At 40.7% G+C, this 20,548-nt stretch overlaps 1 protein-coding gene and 1 long non-coding RNA gene across 9 annotated transcripts in view; one reads left to right on the forward strand and one right to left on the reverse strand.

Moving 5' to 3' along the window:
• The window catches only part of TPST1 (tyrosylprotein sulfotransferase 1), a 42,419-nt gene extending 24,901 nt beyond the window's left edge, over positions 1–17,518 (forward strand). For all 7 annotated transcript variants that reach the window (XM_075113303.1, XM_075113302.1, XM_075113301.1 and 4 more), the window contains exons 3-5: positions 2,903–3,101; positions 14,502–14,552; positions 17,471–17,518. In XM_075113303.1, coding sequence (XP_074969404.1) covers positions 2,903–3,101; positions 14,502–14,552; positions 17,471–17,488 — 268 coding nt within the window. In that variant the 3' untranslated portion in view covers positions 17,489–17,518. The remainder of the gene's footprint in view (positions 1–2,902; positions 3,102–14,501; positions 14,553–17,470) is intronic.
• On the reverse strand, positions 14,778–20,470 carry LOC142066168 (uncharacterized). Of its 2 annotated transcripts, none has more exons than XR_012663622.1 (2): positions 18,885–20,470; positions 14,778–15,564 (listed from the first exon to the last, which is right to left on the reverse strand). It is a non-coding gene; the product is annotated as an uncharacterized LOC142066168 (long non-coding RNA). The 2 variants fall into 2 exon arrangements; XR_012663621.1 differs by lacking the exon at positions 18,885–20,470 and adding an exon at positions 16,276–17,231.
• Between the last annotated feature and the right edge of the window lie 78 nt (positions 20,471–20,548).

Consider the following 20,548-nt stretch of genomic DNA (forward strand, 5'->3'; position numbering starts at 1 on the left):
GTCTTATTGTTAAAATAGCAGTCTAGGCAAAATTACTTTAGAATATACTATTTTTAATACCTACCTTTCATTTGATACCAGTACAGATGTAGAAGTATTTGGAGTTAGTCCTGTGCTCCATGCTACCAGCTGCTTTCAAAGCTGAAACTGTTCCTGTGGTTCTGCAGAGGCGCCTGGAGGCAGTGACCAGGCAGCATTTGCCACATGCATACATAATCAAATTGCCAAGACTTGGTTTGTTTCCTTGTTTTGCTTTGGATTTGGGGGTATGTTTTTCCTCCTATCCCCTCTCTGTCTTCCCCCATACTCCTCAGATGTTCTTTGGTCTGAAGAATCTTTCCCACTAATTGTGTTTTACTTTTCTTCCCACCTTAACTCAAAGGACAGAAAAGGATTTAAACAGAAGACAAATGTGGTATGGTATATTTTTTAATCGGTGCCTAGGAGCAGCTAATTGCTTACCTCTTGCCAGCTCTTAATCACCAGGAAATGTTTCTTGCTGAACTTATTGTTACCAGAGTGACAGTGGGGCAAAACATACGCATTTTAAATATGCTGTTACTTCAGGACAAGCTATTCGTATGTGTACTAATTTAGGTCCTAACTGATGTATAGGGCCCATTCTTTTGCGGTTCCAATAAACTATTAGCCAAGCCCATTACCTGGTTCTCTTAGTATCACCCTTATTTTAAACAGTCGAATCAATCTACAGCCTTGGTGAAGGCATTTTGGGCTTGGCTGGCTCTGTCTGAGAGGGAGAGTATCATAGATATTACACTTTTCAAATACCTAGTGATAAATTTTCCTTGAGGGTCCCACCCACCGTGGTTCTACGGACTCCTCACTGTTGTGGTGCTTTGTACTCTGTCTTGCCACTTTGAATTTCTGAAAATCATAACAGCTTCTTTTCTTGCCAATTTGATGTGAAGTCAGATGCTCATCTTATAACTTTAGAAAGATCAAAAAGGCAATGCGCAGACCTTTTAGTTCGCTATAGAGACTTGTGATCTCAGGGCAATAGCCTTCAGGACGGCTGAAATTTGGTCACAACTCCCTGGTCCCAAAATCCCATTCTGCATTCCTGCCTTTGGTGTGAGTGACTGAAAATGACTGAAGAGAGTAAGGCTGAAAATTCTGGGGTTTGTCAGGTGCTTACTCATCAGCTCCATTAAACACCTTTTGCAGCAATCTGTGAAGGCCCTGCTTGCCAATACAGTTTCCCTGTGGGTGACCATTTCCCCATCTGTTTTGTTCTTCGTTGATTGTGTTTAGAATACTTAAGTTACTGACATTCCAGCATTGTATGACTAACTTCCTTCCTCAGTGCTGGAAGAATTTTAACTATGATGACAAGTGAAATAGAGTAACAAGGTAAAGGCTGGTGTTAAGATCAAATTAATGACTGGCAGACATGCATACGTAGTCTGTAATTTAAAGCTTTCATTGCACAAGTACAGCATGCATCTGAGTGGGATGCCTCTTGCTATTGGTTTAATGTTTGTCTAACGTGCAACAATACTTCAGCCTCTTCTTGGACTCAGGAGGTTAATTAGATAACTGTAGTTAAACTTGTTCCTCCTGCAGGTTGATATCAGTCTTGAGAACAATTTGATGTTAGCTCAGGCTTCTGGTATCAGAAACTATTGGGACTATTTCAGGAAATTTCCTTTTATTTTTCTCAGAAGATATTTTCTCATTCTGCTGGCTGTATATCTCTGAAGAATTAGCTGCTTGAATCTCAGTATTCCCATTCTTTATCTCCGGTAGATGAGGTACTGGTGTTATGCTTTGTACTGTTACTTTCAAGTATAACAATTTTGTTTTATGGGTGGTAGTGCTTTTTGAGATCAAAAATCTTTATGATGTAACTAAGTCCTGGGAAGGATGATAGCTGCAAGTGGATGTGACAGCTGTATGCTCAGCATCAGGTTTCAGGCAGGTATAGCCGGCCAGCAGGAACTACTGACAGTGGCATACCTTATAGGATTACTTGCAATGCAGATGTAAATATTACTTTCGGCATCTTGTATATACAGATCTGATTTTTAACCTGCCTTAAAATAAAGGGGAACACTGACATCCAAAATGCATGTGCACTCTTTCTGAGTTCAGGATAAAGTTTGGAGAGTTCTAAATTAGCCTGTTGTGAGTCCTGCCGGCCTGTTTCAGAAATAAAGAGAGTAAAGAAGTTGTATGTCTTCTAATCTAAAAGAAGTGTGGAAAAACAAAGTGATGCCAAATTTCTTCCTTTAAAAAGAAACCAACAAAAACTAGGGTGTAAGAATGAAAGTGACTTTAGGACTCTTGGTTAAATGAGCAACGAATCAACTATTTTCTAAATAGCGTACATATGACACTGCAACGATTACGCACTTGCCTCTCTAAGAACTGTAATGACCAAACACTTGATCAGTAAAAGGAGCGGTTATGAAAAATATTATTGCAGTCTGTATTTTCTATCATTTTCATAGGTCTCTCTCTTATTTTAAAAAAAGAGTTTAGTCCCAGAAGAGAAATGGCACATGGATTTTCATTTAGAATACAACTTTTAAGACATTTAACACAGTGAAACAGCAAATTTGGGAAAACAGTCCTCTATGTAGGTGTGTGCATACTTCTCATTTAGCAGCTCTTTGGCTTTCACTGCTGTCTTTATGTAAAAAGCTTGCTTCGGCACATTCTATGGGAAAGCCTAAACCAGAAAGTGTGCATGAACATTGTACTAGTTATTCTCATTTTAGTCTTACATAGTAAAACACTTCCCATCAGCTCTGTAGAAACACGAAATTTTGAGAAAGAAGGAGGAAAAAAAAACCCCAACAAAACAAGTTAAAAGTCTTAATGCTAGTGAAGAAGCAAGTATTGGTTGGAGTGCAAAATATAACCTTTCTTCCCTCCACAGAGTGGAAAGATCTACTGACCAAGTAATCAAACCAGTCAACGTGGAAGCATTGTCAAAATGGGTTGGGAAGATACCTGCGGACGTCCTGCAAGATATGCCCGTGATTGCACCCATGCTAGCAAAACTGGGCTATGATCCGTATGCCAATCCACCAAATTATGGAAAGCCAGATCAAAAAGTTGTGGAAAACACAAGGAGGGTAAGGCAATTTTGTGTGTTTTAATTATTGACCAAATGGATGTGAGCAGAAGTCTTGTGGGTTTTTTTGGTTTTTAAGTCTGTTTCTAATACCTTTTGATACTTTGCAATGTGTTTTCCTTGCCATGGTGGGAAGAAGGAAGAATTCTGGGGGACCTTGAGCATTGAAAGTCTGGCTCCTGCTGTTTGTCTTCAGTTTGGTTCATCTTCCTTTACCCCAGCCCCAGGCTTGAGCTGTGTTCTTTGGTGTATGTAGCTGAACCTCCTGAGAATCATCCAGGTAGTTGGGGAACTAGTTACTATGGGGGAAAAAAGCTAGCTTTCTCGCCTGGGCATCAAACTTGATTGATGAGCTCAGCTTTTTATACATGAGGGTTGGCAGAAGCTCTATCACAAAATTAGACCCCAAATACTTGGTAGAATTTGAAAAGTGACCCATGGAAGATGGCCCAAGATGATCAAAATGTCAGATTTTCCATTTCTTTGCTGTCCTTTGTAGAACAAACAAAAGATGGAGGAAGGTCTGGTGATGATTAACATAAACTTAAGGATTTTAAAATAATCATTGGAAAAATTAATTTTAAAGCACTGTCTTCCACTAACCTTCCAATATTAAAAAACTGCTTGGTATGCCGATGGGCTAGATACTAATGGAAAAAAAAAATTGCTTTTGGTGAGGTCTGTAAATGTTTTTGCATTATTTCTTTATAGGAGCCCTCCCTGGGAAACTGTCATTAAACAGTTGATCAGTGCATTAAAGGATGGCAGGTTGACTATTTTAATAGTTGTTAGCTCCGCATGGAAAAAGTAACCCATCTTTTCTGGTAAGGGTAGTGGTTAACATTTTATAGATTTTCTGGTCCTTACCGTTTTCAAAGGCTCACAATTAACTTCTCTGCGCTCAATTCAACTCCTTTAAAAAAAAAAAAGAGTGTTCAGTACTACTTCACGGAGCCTTGAAAACAAAATCCTTGAGAACCTACCTGTACATACTATCAAACAGTGACTCAGATTCAAATTTGTATTGTAGAGCAATAATTTAAGGTTGGTTATTTCTTACTGATACAATTTAAGTTTTTGCAGTAGAGTGACCTTTCTGAGGCCTCTACCTGTCCACGGCAAGCTCAGTCTGAGCTATAGAAATTGTATGGATTTCAGCTGCTTACTGTTGGGTGGCTTCTGGAAGTATATTTCAGTTCAAGATGGAAGAGAGAAGCTCAGGTAACAAACAATGCTGACAGCATACCTTTTAAAAAAATAAATCCTAATTTAAAAGGTTAAAGTGTGTTGAGGTTCTTGCACAAGTTGGCTTTGAAGCATAATTAGTTTGTTTACTGATGTTAAAAATTGGAGGTTACTGTTATAGCTGATCCAAATATTGGAAGCTTATGGAACACTTGTTAATATTTGACTCCTATTTTATGTTTTACCTACAAGATAGCATTTTAATTTTGTTATTTATTGTAGCACCCAGTATATATATTCCTAGTCACTTGTTCTTTATCAAAATTACTTTTGCTTGTATGGTTTATGTAGATAAAATGAGGGAGATGTCCTGAATTAAGACTAAAATCCAAAAAAGCAAAAGGATTAAAGATGGCTGATCTTGAAAACTTACAATATTCCTTTTGAAAATGGAGAAACATGAGGCTTTCAAAATGTCATGTACCCCAAGGACCCATCTAAAATGACGGTCAGTGAATCAATGTTCGAGTTTGCATTAGGATGGTTTCAATTCTTCCCCAGTCACTTTGCTTTGTTTCCTCCCAGCTGGTTCCCAGCAAATCCCTGCTCAGACCTTTGGGTCCTTCTCTTTGTCTTTCTCTGTGACTATGGAAACATTGATGTCCTGACTTCCTAGGGCTTCAAGATTTGAGGCTTCCCAACTTCCAGGCCAGTTTGCAGCTTAGGTTTCCCTGATCCTCAGGGCAGCAGGCTCATCATCCTCTCTAGAAGTGCCAGGCTTCCAGGCCCTCGTGTATCTTGTACAGTAGATTGCCAAAATGCTGGTCACTGAGCTTGGCCTTAAGCCAAGTAAGTTTTGACATAACTAATATTCTGTTCGGTGATCAGTGGGAACTGACTCACTTCTGAAGAATGCTTTTTGTTTTCCCCACAGCTTTATTTTGTTTTTAGTTGGGGATGGGGAACAGATACATTTCAAAACACTTCAAGGTGTTTGGGAGAAGTTGGGGGGCGGAGGCACAGAAAGGGAGAGAAGGAACTGTGATGTGACAGTTTTGCCCATCAGGGGTAGCGTATGCTGCCCTGTGGGTTTACCCTCCTCTTCCGTGAACCTATGCTGACTTATTTCTTGCTGCTACAGCTTGGGGAAGAGGGCATGTATTTAAAAAACAAAACCAAAACCAAACAAACCACCCCACCACCACCACCCGCACCCCCAAAAAAACCAACCCCAACCAAAAAAAAAAACAAACCCCTTTGATCTAGATTTTCCAGCCTGTAGGAGCTGGCACTTGACAAGTTAAGTGCGTTATTGCATACTCTTAGCTGGTGAATTTGTAAATTACTGTAGCACTATTTTGTTCTTGCGCCCTTCTTAAATTTCTTCACCTGGGATAGTCTTTCAGACATTTGTGCTGGGTATATTGTTGGAGGGGAAGCTGTCAAAATCTTCCCAAAGTTACTCTTCAGTACGTAATGAAAATCTGTATAAATCTTGCCCGTAACTGTTTATTGTACACTTTGTGTTTGGAAGCTGTTCTATTACATTTATATTTGTGGTCTCTGAGAACTTTAAACTGAGTATAGAACTTGAATTTTATTCATTGAAAACAGATAAAAGTTTAGACTTCTAAAGCTGAACTGTACTGGGTTAGTATAGTAATCCCTGAGAGTGAGTAACTTGAAATAATGTTGAATTATCTGATACTCCGATAGCGTCGTAGTTTCTTAGTCCATTTAAAACAGCATGAGCTAGCACTTCAGATGAAGGAAGTTACCTCTGCTCCTGGCTGGCAAACAGAAAGCAATAGTAAGGGGGAAGAACTGATATTTTTTTTTTCTTTTGTTGTGGTTATTCAGGATTATGTGGTGCTGGCCAAAATTGCTTGTGGAAGTTGCAGCAACAGAACAACAGGGTGGAAGCCCAACACCACTGAAATTACTGGCAGGGGATATTCTGGCTCCACCTAAAGATGGAACACCACTGTCATCTAGTTCATTGTTGTCAGACATGTTAAAAACCAAACAAATCATTTCATGTTGTTACAGAGAGTTCTTGCTTTGTATACTAAAAAGCATTTTTATATTCTACATACAAAATCACGAAGATCAGTGGAATGAAAATATGCCAATTGGTCAGGATGAAAACATACTCATAGCTAGAAAGCCTCTTTTGAATGCAGACAGCTTGGCATTTTATGACTAGAAGTCTGTGTATTGCCCAGCTGTAGAAGGTAATTTGGAAAGATTCCAAACTTTAAACTGCATGTCTTTGTTCTAAAACGTGCTTAAATGCTGCTTGTAGAACTACATGTATACTACACTGCAGTAACTGCACTGAGCAAGATCTATCTCTTGGAAAAGACTACAAATTAAACTTCATGGAATGTCCTGAGTTAGAAGGGACCCGCAAGGCTTCCCTTGGTCAACTAGGCAGGTAACCTTGTCATAGAAAGAAATTAAGTTTGTTAAGCAAGACTTTCCCTTCGTGAGCCTGTGCCGGCTGGGAACAATGACTGTGTCTTTCAGGTGTTTTTCCAGTAACTCCCAGAACAATCTTGTCCATAGTTTTGCCAGGCACAGAAGTGAGACTGACAGGCCTGTAGTTACCAGGGTTGTCCCTGTTGCCCTTCTTGACTATTGAGACGTTTGCCAGCTTCCAGTGAACTGGGACTTCTCCAGATTCCCAGGAGCATTGAAAAATCATCAAAAGAGGTCTTGCTCTGACATCAGCCAGCTCTTTAAGTACCCTTGGATGAATCCCATCAGGCCCTATCGAGTCACAGGGATCCAGCTAGAGCAGCAAGTCCCGCACAAGTTCAGGGTAGATTGGGAGTTTATCATTCTCACAGTCACAGTTCTCTAGCCCAGGGCTCTGGGGGCCCCAGAGCCCATAAGTGGCGCTGAAGATGGAGATGAAGACGAGCATTAAACATCTCTGCCTGCGTCCCTGTTTGTGAGGTGACTATGCTCATCAAGTAACAGGCCAATGTTATTTCTGGCCTGCCTTTTGCCATTAACATTTTAAAAAGCCCTTTTTATTGTCTTTCACAGTACTGGCCAGTACTGTTCCTCCCTGCAGTGGTGAACAGCATCGCTGTAGCCCTCACATGTTGCCTGACCTTGCTTCCACTGGACATATACCTTCTTTTTTTGCCTTATTTCTAGAAGATGATCCTAGCTCAGCCAAGCTGGCCTTCTGCCTCACCTGTCTGACTCCCTACACTTTGGGATTGCCTGCTCCTGTGCTCTTAGGAGGTGGTACTTACAAAGTGACCAGCACTGATGGACCCCAGTGTCTTCAAAAACTTTCCGTGGGACTTTACTAAGCAGTTCTCTAAGCAACCTGAAGTCTGTTCTCCTCATACCCAGAGTTGAGGTCTTGCTGGAAGTTTTCTTCCTGTTACCATAGAATTTTAAACTTGACTACTTCACGGTTGCTGTGCCCAAGGCAGCCACCAATTGCCACTTCACCCACGAGACCCTCCCTGTAAATAAGCAACAAATCGAGGAAGGCTCCTTTCCTGGTCAGTTCCCTTAGTACCTGTTCGAAGACTTTATTGTCCAGGTGGTTTAGGAACCTTCTGGACCTGTGTCCCAGCCATGTGATATTCCCAGCTGACATCTGGCAAGTTGAAGTCCCCCATACGGACAAGGAGGGATGACTTAGAGGCATCCCTTAGTTCCTTAAAGAATAATTCATCGATGTCATTCATCTCCTGGCTGGGTGGCCTATAGTAGACTCCCACGACAACATCCACTTTTCTTGTCTGTCCCTTAATCCCTACCCGGAGGCTCTCAACTGTGCCATCACCAGCTGCAAGCTCCGTGCATTCCAGCTCCTCTACTACATGCAGTGCCACCCCCCCGCCTTGCCTGCCCTGCCCTCCTGACTTCTACTCAGCAGTGAAAATACTGCTCAGCAATTTCAGAGCTGCTGCTGTTAGTCCCGACAGTGTAAGGGTGCCTAAAGCGAGGGCTAGTACTAGAGAAAAATGGAAGGAATGGCTAGTGTGGTGCAAAACATTAACTTCCCCTAAGCTTTCTAAGCAGTTATGTCCTGTTCTTGTCAGTTTTCTTTTCTCCTTTCCTGTCTCCCTGCTGGTGACTTGTGTATGTACAGGTTAAATATAATTTTTTTTTTTTCAGTCTGGAAACAAAATGATGATTCTTACCAGCTAAAGTAGAATGTTTGTAGCTAATATACAGTGTGCTTGTAGGTAATGGAAGGAAAACAATGGTCTCTGCTAAATTTGGATTTTTCACTTTAATCTTACCTGCCTAGGACACCAGAACGGTTAGCTGGTTTTCTGTGCTTCTGTAATACGGCACAAAAATAATAAGATGCAACCAGTATTTGTACTTTGTCATCTTAGTTCTGGTTTTGTTTTAAGGAGTAACAGTGCGAAGCTAACTTAATCTCTCCTTATGTTGGCCTCCAAGTGCTATGTGGTGTTATGAAATAAAACATCTCTGATGGTATCTGCATGGGTGGAGTACAAATCTAACTCAAGTATAACAGATTTTTCTGATATTTTCAATAACAAAGCCATTAACTTTTTGTTTCTCTGTTTTATGTTAGGCCTGACAATATTATCTTCTGTGACACTTTATCTTGTCTCAGTTAAGGAATGCAGAGCAGAGGGAACAAGGTCTGAATAGTGTTGTGCTATTCAGCAGATCTCTGCATGTGACCTCCTCAAGGGGCAACCTTCAGCTATTCAGTGACTGCAGAATTGTGCTGTCTTGCGGTTTTCTTGTCTCTGGCTAGTCTGTCCATTCTGTTATGATTACAAGGGTCCCTTCCTTATAGATACATAACTGGCTGCTCCCCCCCCCCCCCCCCCCCAAAGTTTTAACAAATTCTACATCCTGAACATAAAGGAAGATAACACCCTGAAACTAAAAAAGAGTCTTCATGTGCAAATGATGCAGAAAATGCAAATAACTAAGCTGTGTGAACTGGTAGCCTGATCACTATAGGATGAATTACAAAAGTAGAATCGCTCCATGTTAGTGTCTGATATGTCCTTATCAGTGCTGTGAGTTTGTGAAAAAGCGTATGGCAGCAGTTTAACAGAATATACTGAAAGTGGAAAACAGCTCATAACTGCAAGACTCTGACTTATGCCCAGCAGAAACTGGCTTATTGTTATGTTATGTTATTGGCTAAGTGGTTTCCTTTCACATCTGTAACGTATTACATCAGATTTTCTTTGGCACATAATTCCCACTAAATGAATTTGTATGCTTGCAATACGTATTCCAGTCACTACTTTTAACTTTTTCATGAAGTTAGGTTCCTTGCCTTGGAGAGATCGAGAGACAGAAGTGTACAGAACTCTATAGAAAAAGTTATGGTTTTCATCATGACTGTTTAAGTATATGTGGATTCTTCTAATCGCATCCAAAAGCTGTTATCTATCTCTGTTTTATGTCCTGTTGATGGTATTTTCTGCAGTAACATCTAGAGGAAAAACAGTTATACTAACTCCTGTTCTGTGCCTGTTTTAAATTGTGAGGAAATGTCTCCTGCTGTTGAGAGTTGAGATGTCCATGAAAATTGTGATTCCAAGACTTTGTGTTTGAGGTTTCAAAGACAGAAACAATCTAAGATAAAAGGTGTGAAGTATATTTATACTAATGCATGAGAATAATTACCTGTGTTGTCAAAGATGTGTAATTGTGGAGGTATGCTGTAATGACAGGCTGCTCAAGGCTGTGCATCTCTATTTACACTGGTTAAGTGAAGCATAAGGGCATTTGGCTTTTTGGGCATCCTCCCTGACATTTAAAACAAAAATTGGGTTTTATTTCATCTGTCTTGTGACCACCAACAGCACAGGCTCTTTCAGTGTCCTTTAAATTGTTGAATACCCTCTTTAGTAGCATGTGGATTCCCAACAGTATTGTTTTTCTCCAGAGGTGCTGATTACTTTTTTTAAAACCAACTATGCATATCCAAGATTAGTAAGGCATACAGAGTTACTAACAAAATACAAAATTAGGTACAGTTGCAAGCTGTCTTTTGGGAGTCCTTCATAGGCCTGTCTAAAGTCTTGTTCTCAGTGTTGTTTCTACTGGGTAAATGTGTACATCTAGATATCCCTTTCTTGGCAGTTCCAAGGAAGAGGTGAAGAATTGTGTAAGCCTTGTAAACCACCTTAAAAGTAAAGGAAGGTCTGAAAGAGCGAGCTGAGGGTACCTCCATGTACTGTGCAGTCTCTGGAAAGGGGCTCTGTTCTGGTTTTGCCAGTGTGTCCCCACCCCCACCTTTTTTTTTTTGACCATCAAACATCGATAGCTTTGTGCTCTGCAGCTTTGATGTTTTCAAAATCTAGCAAGCCCAAGTATGCTTACTTGCAGGTTAACTTATAAAGACCTATTATCTGTGTACTGGAGCTGACCAAATATAATGTGACTCTTTCTAAACCAGGCTTGAAAGTGGGTGAAAAGGAGTATTTTAATCTTCTATAAATATGAATTATAGGTTACACTTCTGTTCTTAAGTTTTCCATGTGTATTTATAAGGGTTTTCAGACAACTGGATCTGACCCTTGTTTTCTGATCTCTTATTAAGAATAATACGCAATTAGTTTGACTATCAGAATGTGTTTTGTTTTGGTTGTTTTTTAGTAGAACAGCTTGAATACTGCCAACACTGACAAACTGACACAGGCTTCAGATTCCAACCCCCCCTTTGGAAATCCCTTTGGACTTGCAAAATAGTTCCCTTAGAAATGGTGAACACTATTTCTGCTCAATTTTACTGAATTCTTGCTTGGACTGGAAATCATGCCAGTGTCCTGCTTCTGCCTCTCTGCTGCCATTCTCTGAATAATGTGTTTTAGACTTAGAAATTGGTCAGAAAATAATTTTGAATCTGAAACCTCTGAATTTCTTTGGCTACACATGGAGTCATTGTTTTTAGAATTTCTGGATTGCCGTTGGCCCCTGGGTTTTGATTCAAAAGGGACCACTTAATGTTTTTGGAACTACCTTAAACCAGTTTATATGCAGTCTCAATCTTGACAAAACCAGCATTCTAGATAATGTCGGTTCTGAACCAAAATTAGGCACACTTGTGTTTTAAACCTAACATAGACACCTCATCTTGGGCCTGTCATTGGTTAGATTTGCCTTTGTAAATTGTGGTGTGTAAACTGTGACATTTAATGTGAATGTAATATTAAATGCCCCTGAAATATTCTCTTATCTTTCCAGGCTATGACATTAGTGTCTTTGTTTTTCTTAATATTGAGGATGGATGAATGCCCTTGACTATCAACTAGTAATGCGTATTAGGAGTAAACGCTGTTGCTACAAAGGGCATTAAAATGGTAATGCTTTTAGAGCAGACAAATGTATATATAGATATATAAAAATTAATCCGAGTCCTAATTGCAGGAGAAAGAAAGAAGCGGGTCTCCAGAGAGACAAGCGTGGTTTTGGTCACTCTGGTTCTGAATCAGTCACAATGTACCATCGTCATCAGTATTAACTGGTTTTAAGAATTCCCAGAAAATAAATGCAGTGCTTTGCCAGAAAAGGTGAAGAAGCCTGTTTCTTGCAACACCAGTACTAGTCTAATAAAAGATCCTGGCTTTTCTTGTGAACCTTGCCTAGGTTGTTCTGTAGCATTTTTTGATGTGATAATATTGTTGATTTGTAACTTCCATTTCTGCTCTCTAGAACACAGCCTGCAGTTTAATGGCTTGGTTAGAAGCTGAAACTATTAAATACTCTCCTAATTTATAAATATTTATAGTACATCTGGGCTCCAGTAAGCCACATACTGAATTTTTGACCGGTGTGGCTTTCATTAAGGTTTCCATGGGAATGACACTACCCCCTTGCTGAATATAAATGAGCTGTTGCCTGTCATTTTGAATCAGCCTTTCTTTTCACCTAAAACATGGAATATCGGAAGGAACAGAGTTCTGCGGTGTGTGTGCAGTAATTCCTGCTCTCACGTTGGGACTTAGTGAAGCCTTGTTGTTTGGGTATGTTTAGCCTGGTGATAGAGAGTAAGAACGGCCAGCTCCTAAGTCCACTCCGCATGAGTCAGAGGGCTGAACGCTGCAGGCCTGTTCGGGTGAGGTGTCTTTCAGGCAGGAAACTCTGAGCTGACTCAGCTGCAGTCCTGGGCTACTGCAGTGTATTGACAAAAACAGTGTGTCTTCATATTCTGGTCATTATTCATAGGAAAGCGGAGAAAATGGATATCGTTAATAAGCATCCCTTCCTGAATCTTCTTCCTTTGACGCAATTTTCAAACCAGGGAGTGTGACTCTGAGCGAGGGTTTAGAGTAGCCCCACTTCCAATTTATGGCTTTTTAGATTTTCTAAGTAGGTTTGTGGCTTTTGATTATTTTTTTTTTTAATATGATTGCAGCTACAGAAGACTACAAAGAACTCATGACATTAGGCTGTTCTGTCTTTTTGTTTCTCGGTAAAACTTTTCAACTATACTGGGGGGGGGGACTAAAAACAGAAAAAACACCACCAACACCCCCCCAACCCCAAAACAAAACAAAAAAACCCAAAACAGAATACTTTTCCCCCCGCACCCCTCCCTTTCAGATTGTATTCCAGTTTAATCTCAGAAGCAAACAGCTTTTAAGTAGTATCCTTTGGAGAGAAGACAGTACATTGCGAATTTATTTCTTAATTAGCCAGATAGTGGAAACACTTGTTTGGTATGGCTGTATGTACGTTTGAGGATATCTATTGCTTGCTCTTTCTCCAAACAATGTTATTTCAAAAGCAGCATGCACTGAGAGATTAGAAATTGTGGCAATGACTAACTCATGAACTGAGACTGGTACTGAGGCTATGGTTGTAGGAATTCAGAATCACGAGAGTTGCTGGCTGTAACTTTGTCACAGCCCTACTAGTAGGTGGAACTCTCCTGTACTTGTACGTGAAGCTATTAAATCTGTATGTTTATTAGTATAGGGAAGGATTATCCCACAGATTTTTTTACATTTCTGTAGATGAAAAGCACTTTTATGACTAAATGGTGTGAAAATAATAAAGGAAAACTTAAGCCTTATCCAACACTGTTCTCCCTCCAGGAGCTGGGGGTTTCAGATGTGTGGTTACAGCCTGTGGGGGAAGGAGTTAAGTGTCTGTTCTCACGCAGTGTATTTGCTTAGTGACTCAAAGTCTGACATGGTGTACTTGGAGAAAATTGCTGGTAATATATATGTACCTAATATAATGGTATCTGTTATCTTTAAGGATTAAAGCAAATACATTAACTTTCGTATAACCTGAAAATTACACCAGCTAGATACATATTATAAAGTGATAGATATGTGTAAAATGGGGCAGAAGGAGATGCTGACACTCCATGAGTGTTGGCCGCTTTAACAGCATTGAAACGTAAGCTGTTAGCATTTTTAGACTTCAGTCGTGTTGCCATGATAAGAACTTCCCTTTGACAGCATAGTAAGATGGGATCAGCTCAAGTGAGACTTCTGTTCGTGTGAATGATGTGTTTTGCACTTAATGAATACTGTGACACATGAGAAAATGTTGTATTACGTGGCATTTGTTGAGTTTCTTAACTGTAAAATAGAAATGTTTGAGAACTGAATGTTGTTTGTTGCCCAGCTGGTGTATCAGTTCTGACACAGTCTGTGAGATCGTGACAGGTACCTCTTTCATAAAACTTTAAATGGAGAATCATTTAATTATGAACTGTAATTAAGCCCAAAGGGAACTTAATTGATGGAAGGTGCTAAAATGTGAAGCAACAGATTTGTTACATATAAACTTCAAAAAAAAAAAAAGTAGCAACTCACTCCTAGCGAATTTAATCATCCTGTTAAGAATCTTTTTCTAAAAGCATAGTAAATGGATTACACAGGACTTAATAATTGGAGCAAGTTTGAAATGTAATATGACTTAAATAGTTTTACCATTTTAATGCAAACAGGGTCAGACTGTTGAGTATGGAGTAAGCCTGGGACTGAGCACACAGCTGTAAAACGACTTCGGACAACCAAACCTTGTGACTAAACTTGCTTCTATGACTAGATTGTGCTCAGTTTAGGTAGATCTGTTTGAGCGTTACTGGATGCTAATAACCTAAAAGAATCCTTTTTTTTCTTTTTCTTTTTTTTTCCCCTCCCCTCCCGCCCAGCTCTATAGTATTTTTAACAGCAATGAATGCTAGCTTTGAGTAATATGTTGGTTTTTGGTTTTCCAGGTCTATAAAGGTGAATTTCAGCTTCCTGACTTCCTTAAAGAAGTGCCACAGGTACAGTATTGGATTAGTTTCCTTTTTGCAGGTGTAGTGGCAAATTAGTGTGCAAACAGTCTTCATAAACCACTTCTTTATAAACTTGTCTGTTGGATCGTAAGAGAATAGGTGACTAGAGATTATAAGAGAATAGCTTGTCCGTGACATGGAATCTCCAGTGCTCTTGCATTCAGCAGTCCCAAGACTGCTTCGTGTGCATGTGTCACTCCAGTGTTAATAGTATGGTGCTTGTAAAGCTGCGCTGTCTGAATGTTGCTGAGAAACTCAAGGAAAGCGACTCCCTTGTGTAGACCAAACTGCAAAGGTTGTTTGTAGTGAAGCTCTATATTTTGTTGCCTTGCATGGAAAGAGTTAAAGCAAGTATAATACAGAGGGCAGAGGTAAGTAATGAGAGATTTCTAAAAAGAACTACTACTGTATCAGATAAACAAAACCATTTCAGCCATGGGTAGCGATGGTGTGTATGATGTAATAATCAAGTGAGCTATTGAACTTCAGATTTTACTGAGAATTCATTATCTGGTACCCTTCAGTGCTGTTAATTGTCAAGAGCTACCTAAGAGACCTAACCACTGCAATAGTTAAAAGCAAAACCCTTACCATGGAGCTCTCTTAGACTGCAGGATCCCTTGCTACGTTCCCCCCAGCTATGTAACCGCGTGGGAGGCACGCTTCCAGCCTCACGCCCTTTCCTCATATAGATGTGATGGGAAGGTTCTGGGCTTTAACCACTAGCCTGGGTACAGACATAGGAGTGCAGTTTGGGAGGTGGCATCCCTTGCTGCTGGGCAGCTCTTCGTGTCTCCTCACGGCGACAGAGCAGACCAGATGGATTTGTTGCATGGGGCTTCTGCTGGAGTGCTCCGTTTCTGTAGCATGAAGGGCTCCTCTGGGTGTGCGTGGGTCGTCGTCTTTTCCTCTCCAATGTGTGGTGAAATTAATTCTCCCTCCCATAGCCTTGCAGATTTAAGATCTGCTAATCTAGCCATGACAAATCAGAGCAGACGATCTAGAGAAGGAGCAAATAATTTGTCAGAGAAATAACAAATATTTGTATTTTATTGCTTAAATGAAATATTTTATATGAAACAAATGCAATTGCGAGATGTTCTACTTGTTTTCTCAGGTAAGAGCTGCTCAACTAAGCTTAAAAAAAACAAAACAACCCCAAAAACAAAACCCAGTTTTTATAGGCTGTATAACTGATGGTAAATGGCTAAATGCCATCTAAAGTGCTCTCCACATTGTGCTTTGGTAGGACAACCAGAAAGTGGCTCATCACTGTTACTGTCTCGGGGTGTGTTCAAGTAAAGCTAAGTAGAAAATACTTCCCCCCCCCCCCCCCCCCCCCCCCCAATTCCTCCTGCAGAAAGAGGACTATAGTGTTTGCAGGGTTGGGAGAGAAAGCATTTTTAGGGGCACTCTGCCTCCAGAGTTGTGTATCTCTGCTTGCATTACTTTTATATTATTACTTGATTTCCCATCCTTCATGACAGGTACAGTACAGAAGCTTATTTCAAATGGAAGTAGCCTATTAAAAGCGAAATAATTTGCAATGTCTTTGCTTTTAACAGAAAAAAGAAAACAAATGGGACAAGCTTTCTTGACTTCGGATCCCCAATATTAGGAAAGGAGTCTTTGATTATGACTTTTGTTAGATGTAGAGATTGAAGAATACACAAGAGAATCTGCCACATGTAAACAAAGCATTTTGACTTACTCGGTTCATTCAAACGAAAATTCATTTATTAAAAAGGAAAATTGGTTTCTTTTGTTCCAGCCAAAGAAGACAGTAGAAAGGAAGTCTGGCGGCAAGATAAAATGAACATGGATCAGTAAAGTCGAATAGCTGTAGTGTCTGTTTCTTGTTTTCAGAATATAACTTTTTGCTGTGGACACCAAATCTTTCTGATAAATCTTTGTGTGATCTTTAATGTGGGCTTTGCTCTGTTACTGGATGCTTGCCTGCTCTCGCCCTTTGAACAGTCAGTGCTCGTGCTTTGCAAGTTGTGCTCAGCTAGTAGAAAGCCGTTAAGAACCTGGCACCACGCAGCTAAATGCGCTGTTGCTCACAGCATTGTTCACTCATCTGCTGGCCAAAACGTCTATGCAGCTTAAAGGCAAGGCAACTGTTGAAATGTGTGCTGCTTAAAAGTCATTGTCAGCAAATTGTACCGAGAAAGTGTGCCGTGGTTATTTTTAATGCTTTCAAATGCAATTACTGTGGTTATTTCAAGATTATCTACATTAATATATAACATTAACATAAAAGATAACAAGATTACAGATGAAGTTGCAGCATATGTGGCTGCAAGGAGAGGGTGTGTCAGAAGAGCAGATTAAGTATTGCTGATAAGGATTTCTGGAAAATGCAGGGAGATGAGCTGTCTTTAAAACTTAGTGCACTGTGTATAGGTAGTGTGCTGGCAAAGTAAATGATCCTGGATCTGCCTGGTGTATCTGTTAGTTAAATTATGCTGGTTGTATTTTCCAGTTATCTTGTGTGACATCAAAAGAACTTGGTCCGCTATTACTTGGAAGTGTCCTCTTTCAATCCATATGAGAGGGAGGCTTCAAAATGGGACTGTGGTGAATTTCAGGAGGTGGATTTATACAGTTAGCTTGGTATGATTACAGTATTTGCCAAACTCTGAGCAGATTTATCCAGAGCAAAGAAAGATCTAAAAAGCAAAAATTAGCTTTGCGAAATAGTAAGAACATTGATTAAACCATAAAAACTGATGCGGAGTCGAAATTGATGCTGATAGAGTTCTCCTTTAGTTACATTATGTTAATTTTATCTTTAGTATAATACTAAGCAGCTAGACGGCTTTGAGTACAAACATTGGTGCTGATAATGATACTTTACCTCTAATGTAAATCAGCTAATTTCATTTTAATTATTTACTTGACAGACTGAGCCTGTGGAATAGAAGATACAATGGCTATTTCTTGCACAGAAGGTAATAAAAGAGCATGCAGTCCTGCTCATTTGCTCCTCTTGATTTAGTTCAGGTGATTTTTTTTAAACTTAAGTAAATCCATGTATGATTCTGGGTAAGAAGAATATGAAGATACAGATCTTGATTCAGAATCTGTAAAATCACATTGAGGTGAGTCTCAGTGGTAAGTGAGCCCTAGAGGAAAAGCATAGTTCGTGTGCTTGAAGAATCACAATGCAGTTCTACGTGGCTTATCACAATTTGCAGTGTTGGATTGTCAGCGCTGTTTTAGAGCCTGGAACTGAAAGGAGTACATAAAAACCCCCACAACTCATCCGGGTGTTCGTCAGCAGAGTTTCTTATTCATTTTAGTATCTGTGTTTCAGCACTTGTGCATACTTGCACAACAGATTCAGGTCCCCTTTTTAAGAGTAGTGAAACTTCAAAGATCACTCTTAATCATCTATCTCCTTCCTTTTTTAAACCAGTTGCCTTTTTCTAGGTAAACAGCTAAAGATAACCTGATTTGTATCATTTGCTTTTAGTATGTTCCATAGCCAGTATTTTCAATAAACTGTATTTTAGTTGTTGAATTAACAATGGCAAGATTGTGCAGGGAACTCAGTGAATTCCAGACTAGTCAGCGAATGAATGGTGGAAGATTTACTGTGTTAATCCAGGTTTTTTACTTGTCAACAGTGTTATCAAATGTTCTAGCTTGACAACAAAAGACAGCCAAAAGCATCCCGTTTAAATGCAGCCAAAAGCAACATGGCACACAGATATACCCAGCATAGATATTTATAGTGGCCATAAATATACCCCGCTCTGTAGCCCTAAATATAGCCAAAAGCATCACACCGATTAGAAATAATGGATGTAATAGTTTTCCAGAGATTAATTGCGGTCCTTCATTCTGAAATCGATGTGGAAACCATAATCTTTTCAATTAGTCAATGTTAAAATGAGTGAAACATCTCATTCATGTTGTCACTTATCTGTTGTATTTAAAACTATAATATTTCTCTCTCAAGCTGCTCTCCAGCTTCTGAGAAGCCAAATTGTTAACTTCCCAGCAGTGGCTACCACTGGTACATTGTAATGAGAGACTTTCAGCATGTAAACACACCCCACTTTCACAAGTATTTGGAATCTAAGTGCAAATTCATACATAATATTTATTTTATTTACATGTAAATATGCTCCAAGAAGTAACCCCAAAGAAAGGGGATGGAAAAGGCAGCCACATTCCTTACAAGGAAGCTTTTAGTGACTGTGGTTAGTCTTGACAGTGACTTCTCACCTACTGAGGTGACAGTGGTTATACTTAATTATGCATTATTTGTAACTACAAAATGTTTTGTCAGGGATAAAAACAGAATATTACCTTGAAAGCTCAAACATAACTTTTATTTTTCTTTTTCCTTTAGAAAAAAGACTGCTGCCTTTTCAATGGAAATGATCTTACAAGTACTGTGCCACCGAGACCAGTGAGGTGCACTGCTCATGGCCTGCTTTTTTCAGAGTTTTCTCCCCCATTTCTTTCATACTGTTTTTGTTCAAAATTTTGTCGTTGTGAGTGCATGTAAACCTGGAAGAAAAAAAAAAAGAAAAAAAAACCCCCACTGATATTAATGTAGAACCATATCACATTTGCACAACTGTTTTAAGGTTTTAAAGAATGCAAAGCAATGCCTGTCTCTCAAATCGCTATTCTGTCTTAATTCCAAAACTCCATCTTCACAGATTTTTTTTTTTTTCCCCCATGTAGCAGTTTGGTTGTATATGTATGAAACTTTCAAAAGAGTTTTCTGTCCTTGTCCTGAAAGACTTTTGGTGGAACAGTTGTTTTATTCATTTGTGAAAATTGTTAAATATCTTTTATTTAAAAAAGTTGATAATGTACAATTACAATTCAATGATCTTTTGTATTTTATTTTTCAAAATAAATGCTTTAAATGTGATTCTTTTTATCAATGTTTGCCTCAGAGTTAAGATTTAAATAATTCAGGATACTGATATGTTACTACTTGGGTGGAAGATATGATCTAGGATCCCAGGTTTCGATCTCTAAGGTTTGTGACTGAATGCATTCAGCTACCTTTTAATAGCTGGGTGTTGAGAAAAGGTGAATTAGAGTATCCTGTATGAAAGAGTAACATAAGATTTGTCTACTGCAGGAAAAAGTAGGTAGCTTTAGCCTATTGAATGTGTTCTTCAGAAGCAGTTGTGGTGAGACCGTGTCTGAGAACCGTGCTGGGAGATGCGTGTCCTGAAGGTCTGAGCGTCCCTCGGTCACTGTGGAACACGATTACTCAAGTAAGGTGGTTTTGGGATGGTTTTTGTGTCTTACTTTCTGCTCATCCCGGTGGCTCTTGGCATGCCCACGGTGGCCTCAGCCTTCTCCACTGCTTTCAAGAGAAGAGTTCTTCCCAGAAGGCTTCTGTGTCCACAAATCCTGCTTTGTTTGAAGCCGTTTTGGTTTTCCTCTTTGTTCTGTTGCTGCACCTCCCCCTGGAGACCACTCGCAGGGCTTGTAAAAGCAGCACCGACCGCACGGTGGTTCAGGGCCGCAGGACGCGCCGCCGCGCCCTTCCCGTCTGCCAGAGCGAGCGCGGAGCGTCCCCTAGTGCCACCGCGGGGAGCTGCTGCCCCTGGCTTCCCGCCGCGGGCCTCCCTTCCCTCCCGGGGCGCCCGGTAACTGTCGCGTTACGGGCCGCTTCCCCTCATGGACGAGCGGAAAGGAGAGGCGCGCCGCGGGCGGGGGGCGGCCGTGCGCCCCGCTCCCGGGGACAACCCCGCTGCCCGGGCCCGCCGCGCCCGCGCGGGACCCGGATGGGCCCTACGTGAGGCCGGGGCGCGGCGGCCGCTCTCGCTCCCCGCCCCGGAGCCGCCGCCGCAGCAGTAGCAGCAGGTGCGGGCGGGCGGGCGGCCCCGCTCCTCTCCCGGGGCGGGCGGGCGAGGGGCGGCGGCAGGCGGTTCCCCCGCGGCCCGGCAGGGGGCGTGAGCGCGGCCCGGGGCGCGGCGGCGGCCCCGCTGACCCGGCGCCCG

The sequence above is a fragment of the Phalacrocorax aristotelis genome, chromosome 18, assembly GCF_949628215.1.
Source record: "Phalacrocorax aristotelis chromosome 18, bGulAri2.1, whole genome shotgun sequence".
NCBI classification, from domain to species: domain Eukaryota; kingdom Metazoa; phylum Chordata; class Aves; order Suliformes; family Phalacrocoracidae; genus Phalacrocorax; species Phalacrocorax aristotelis.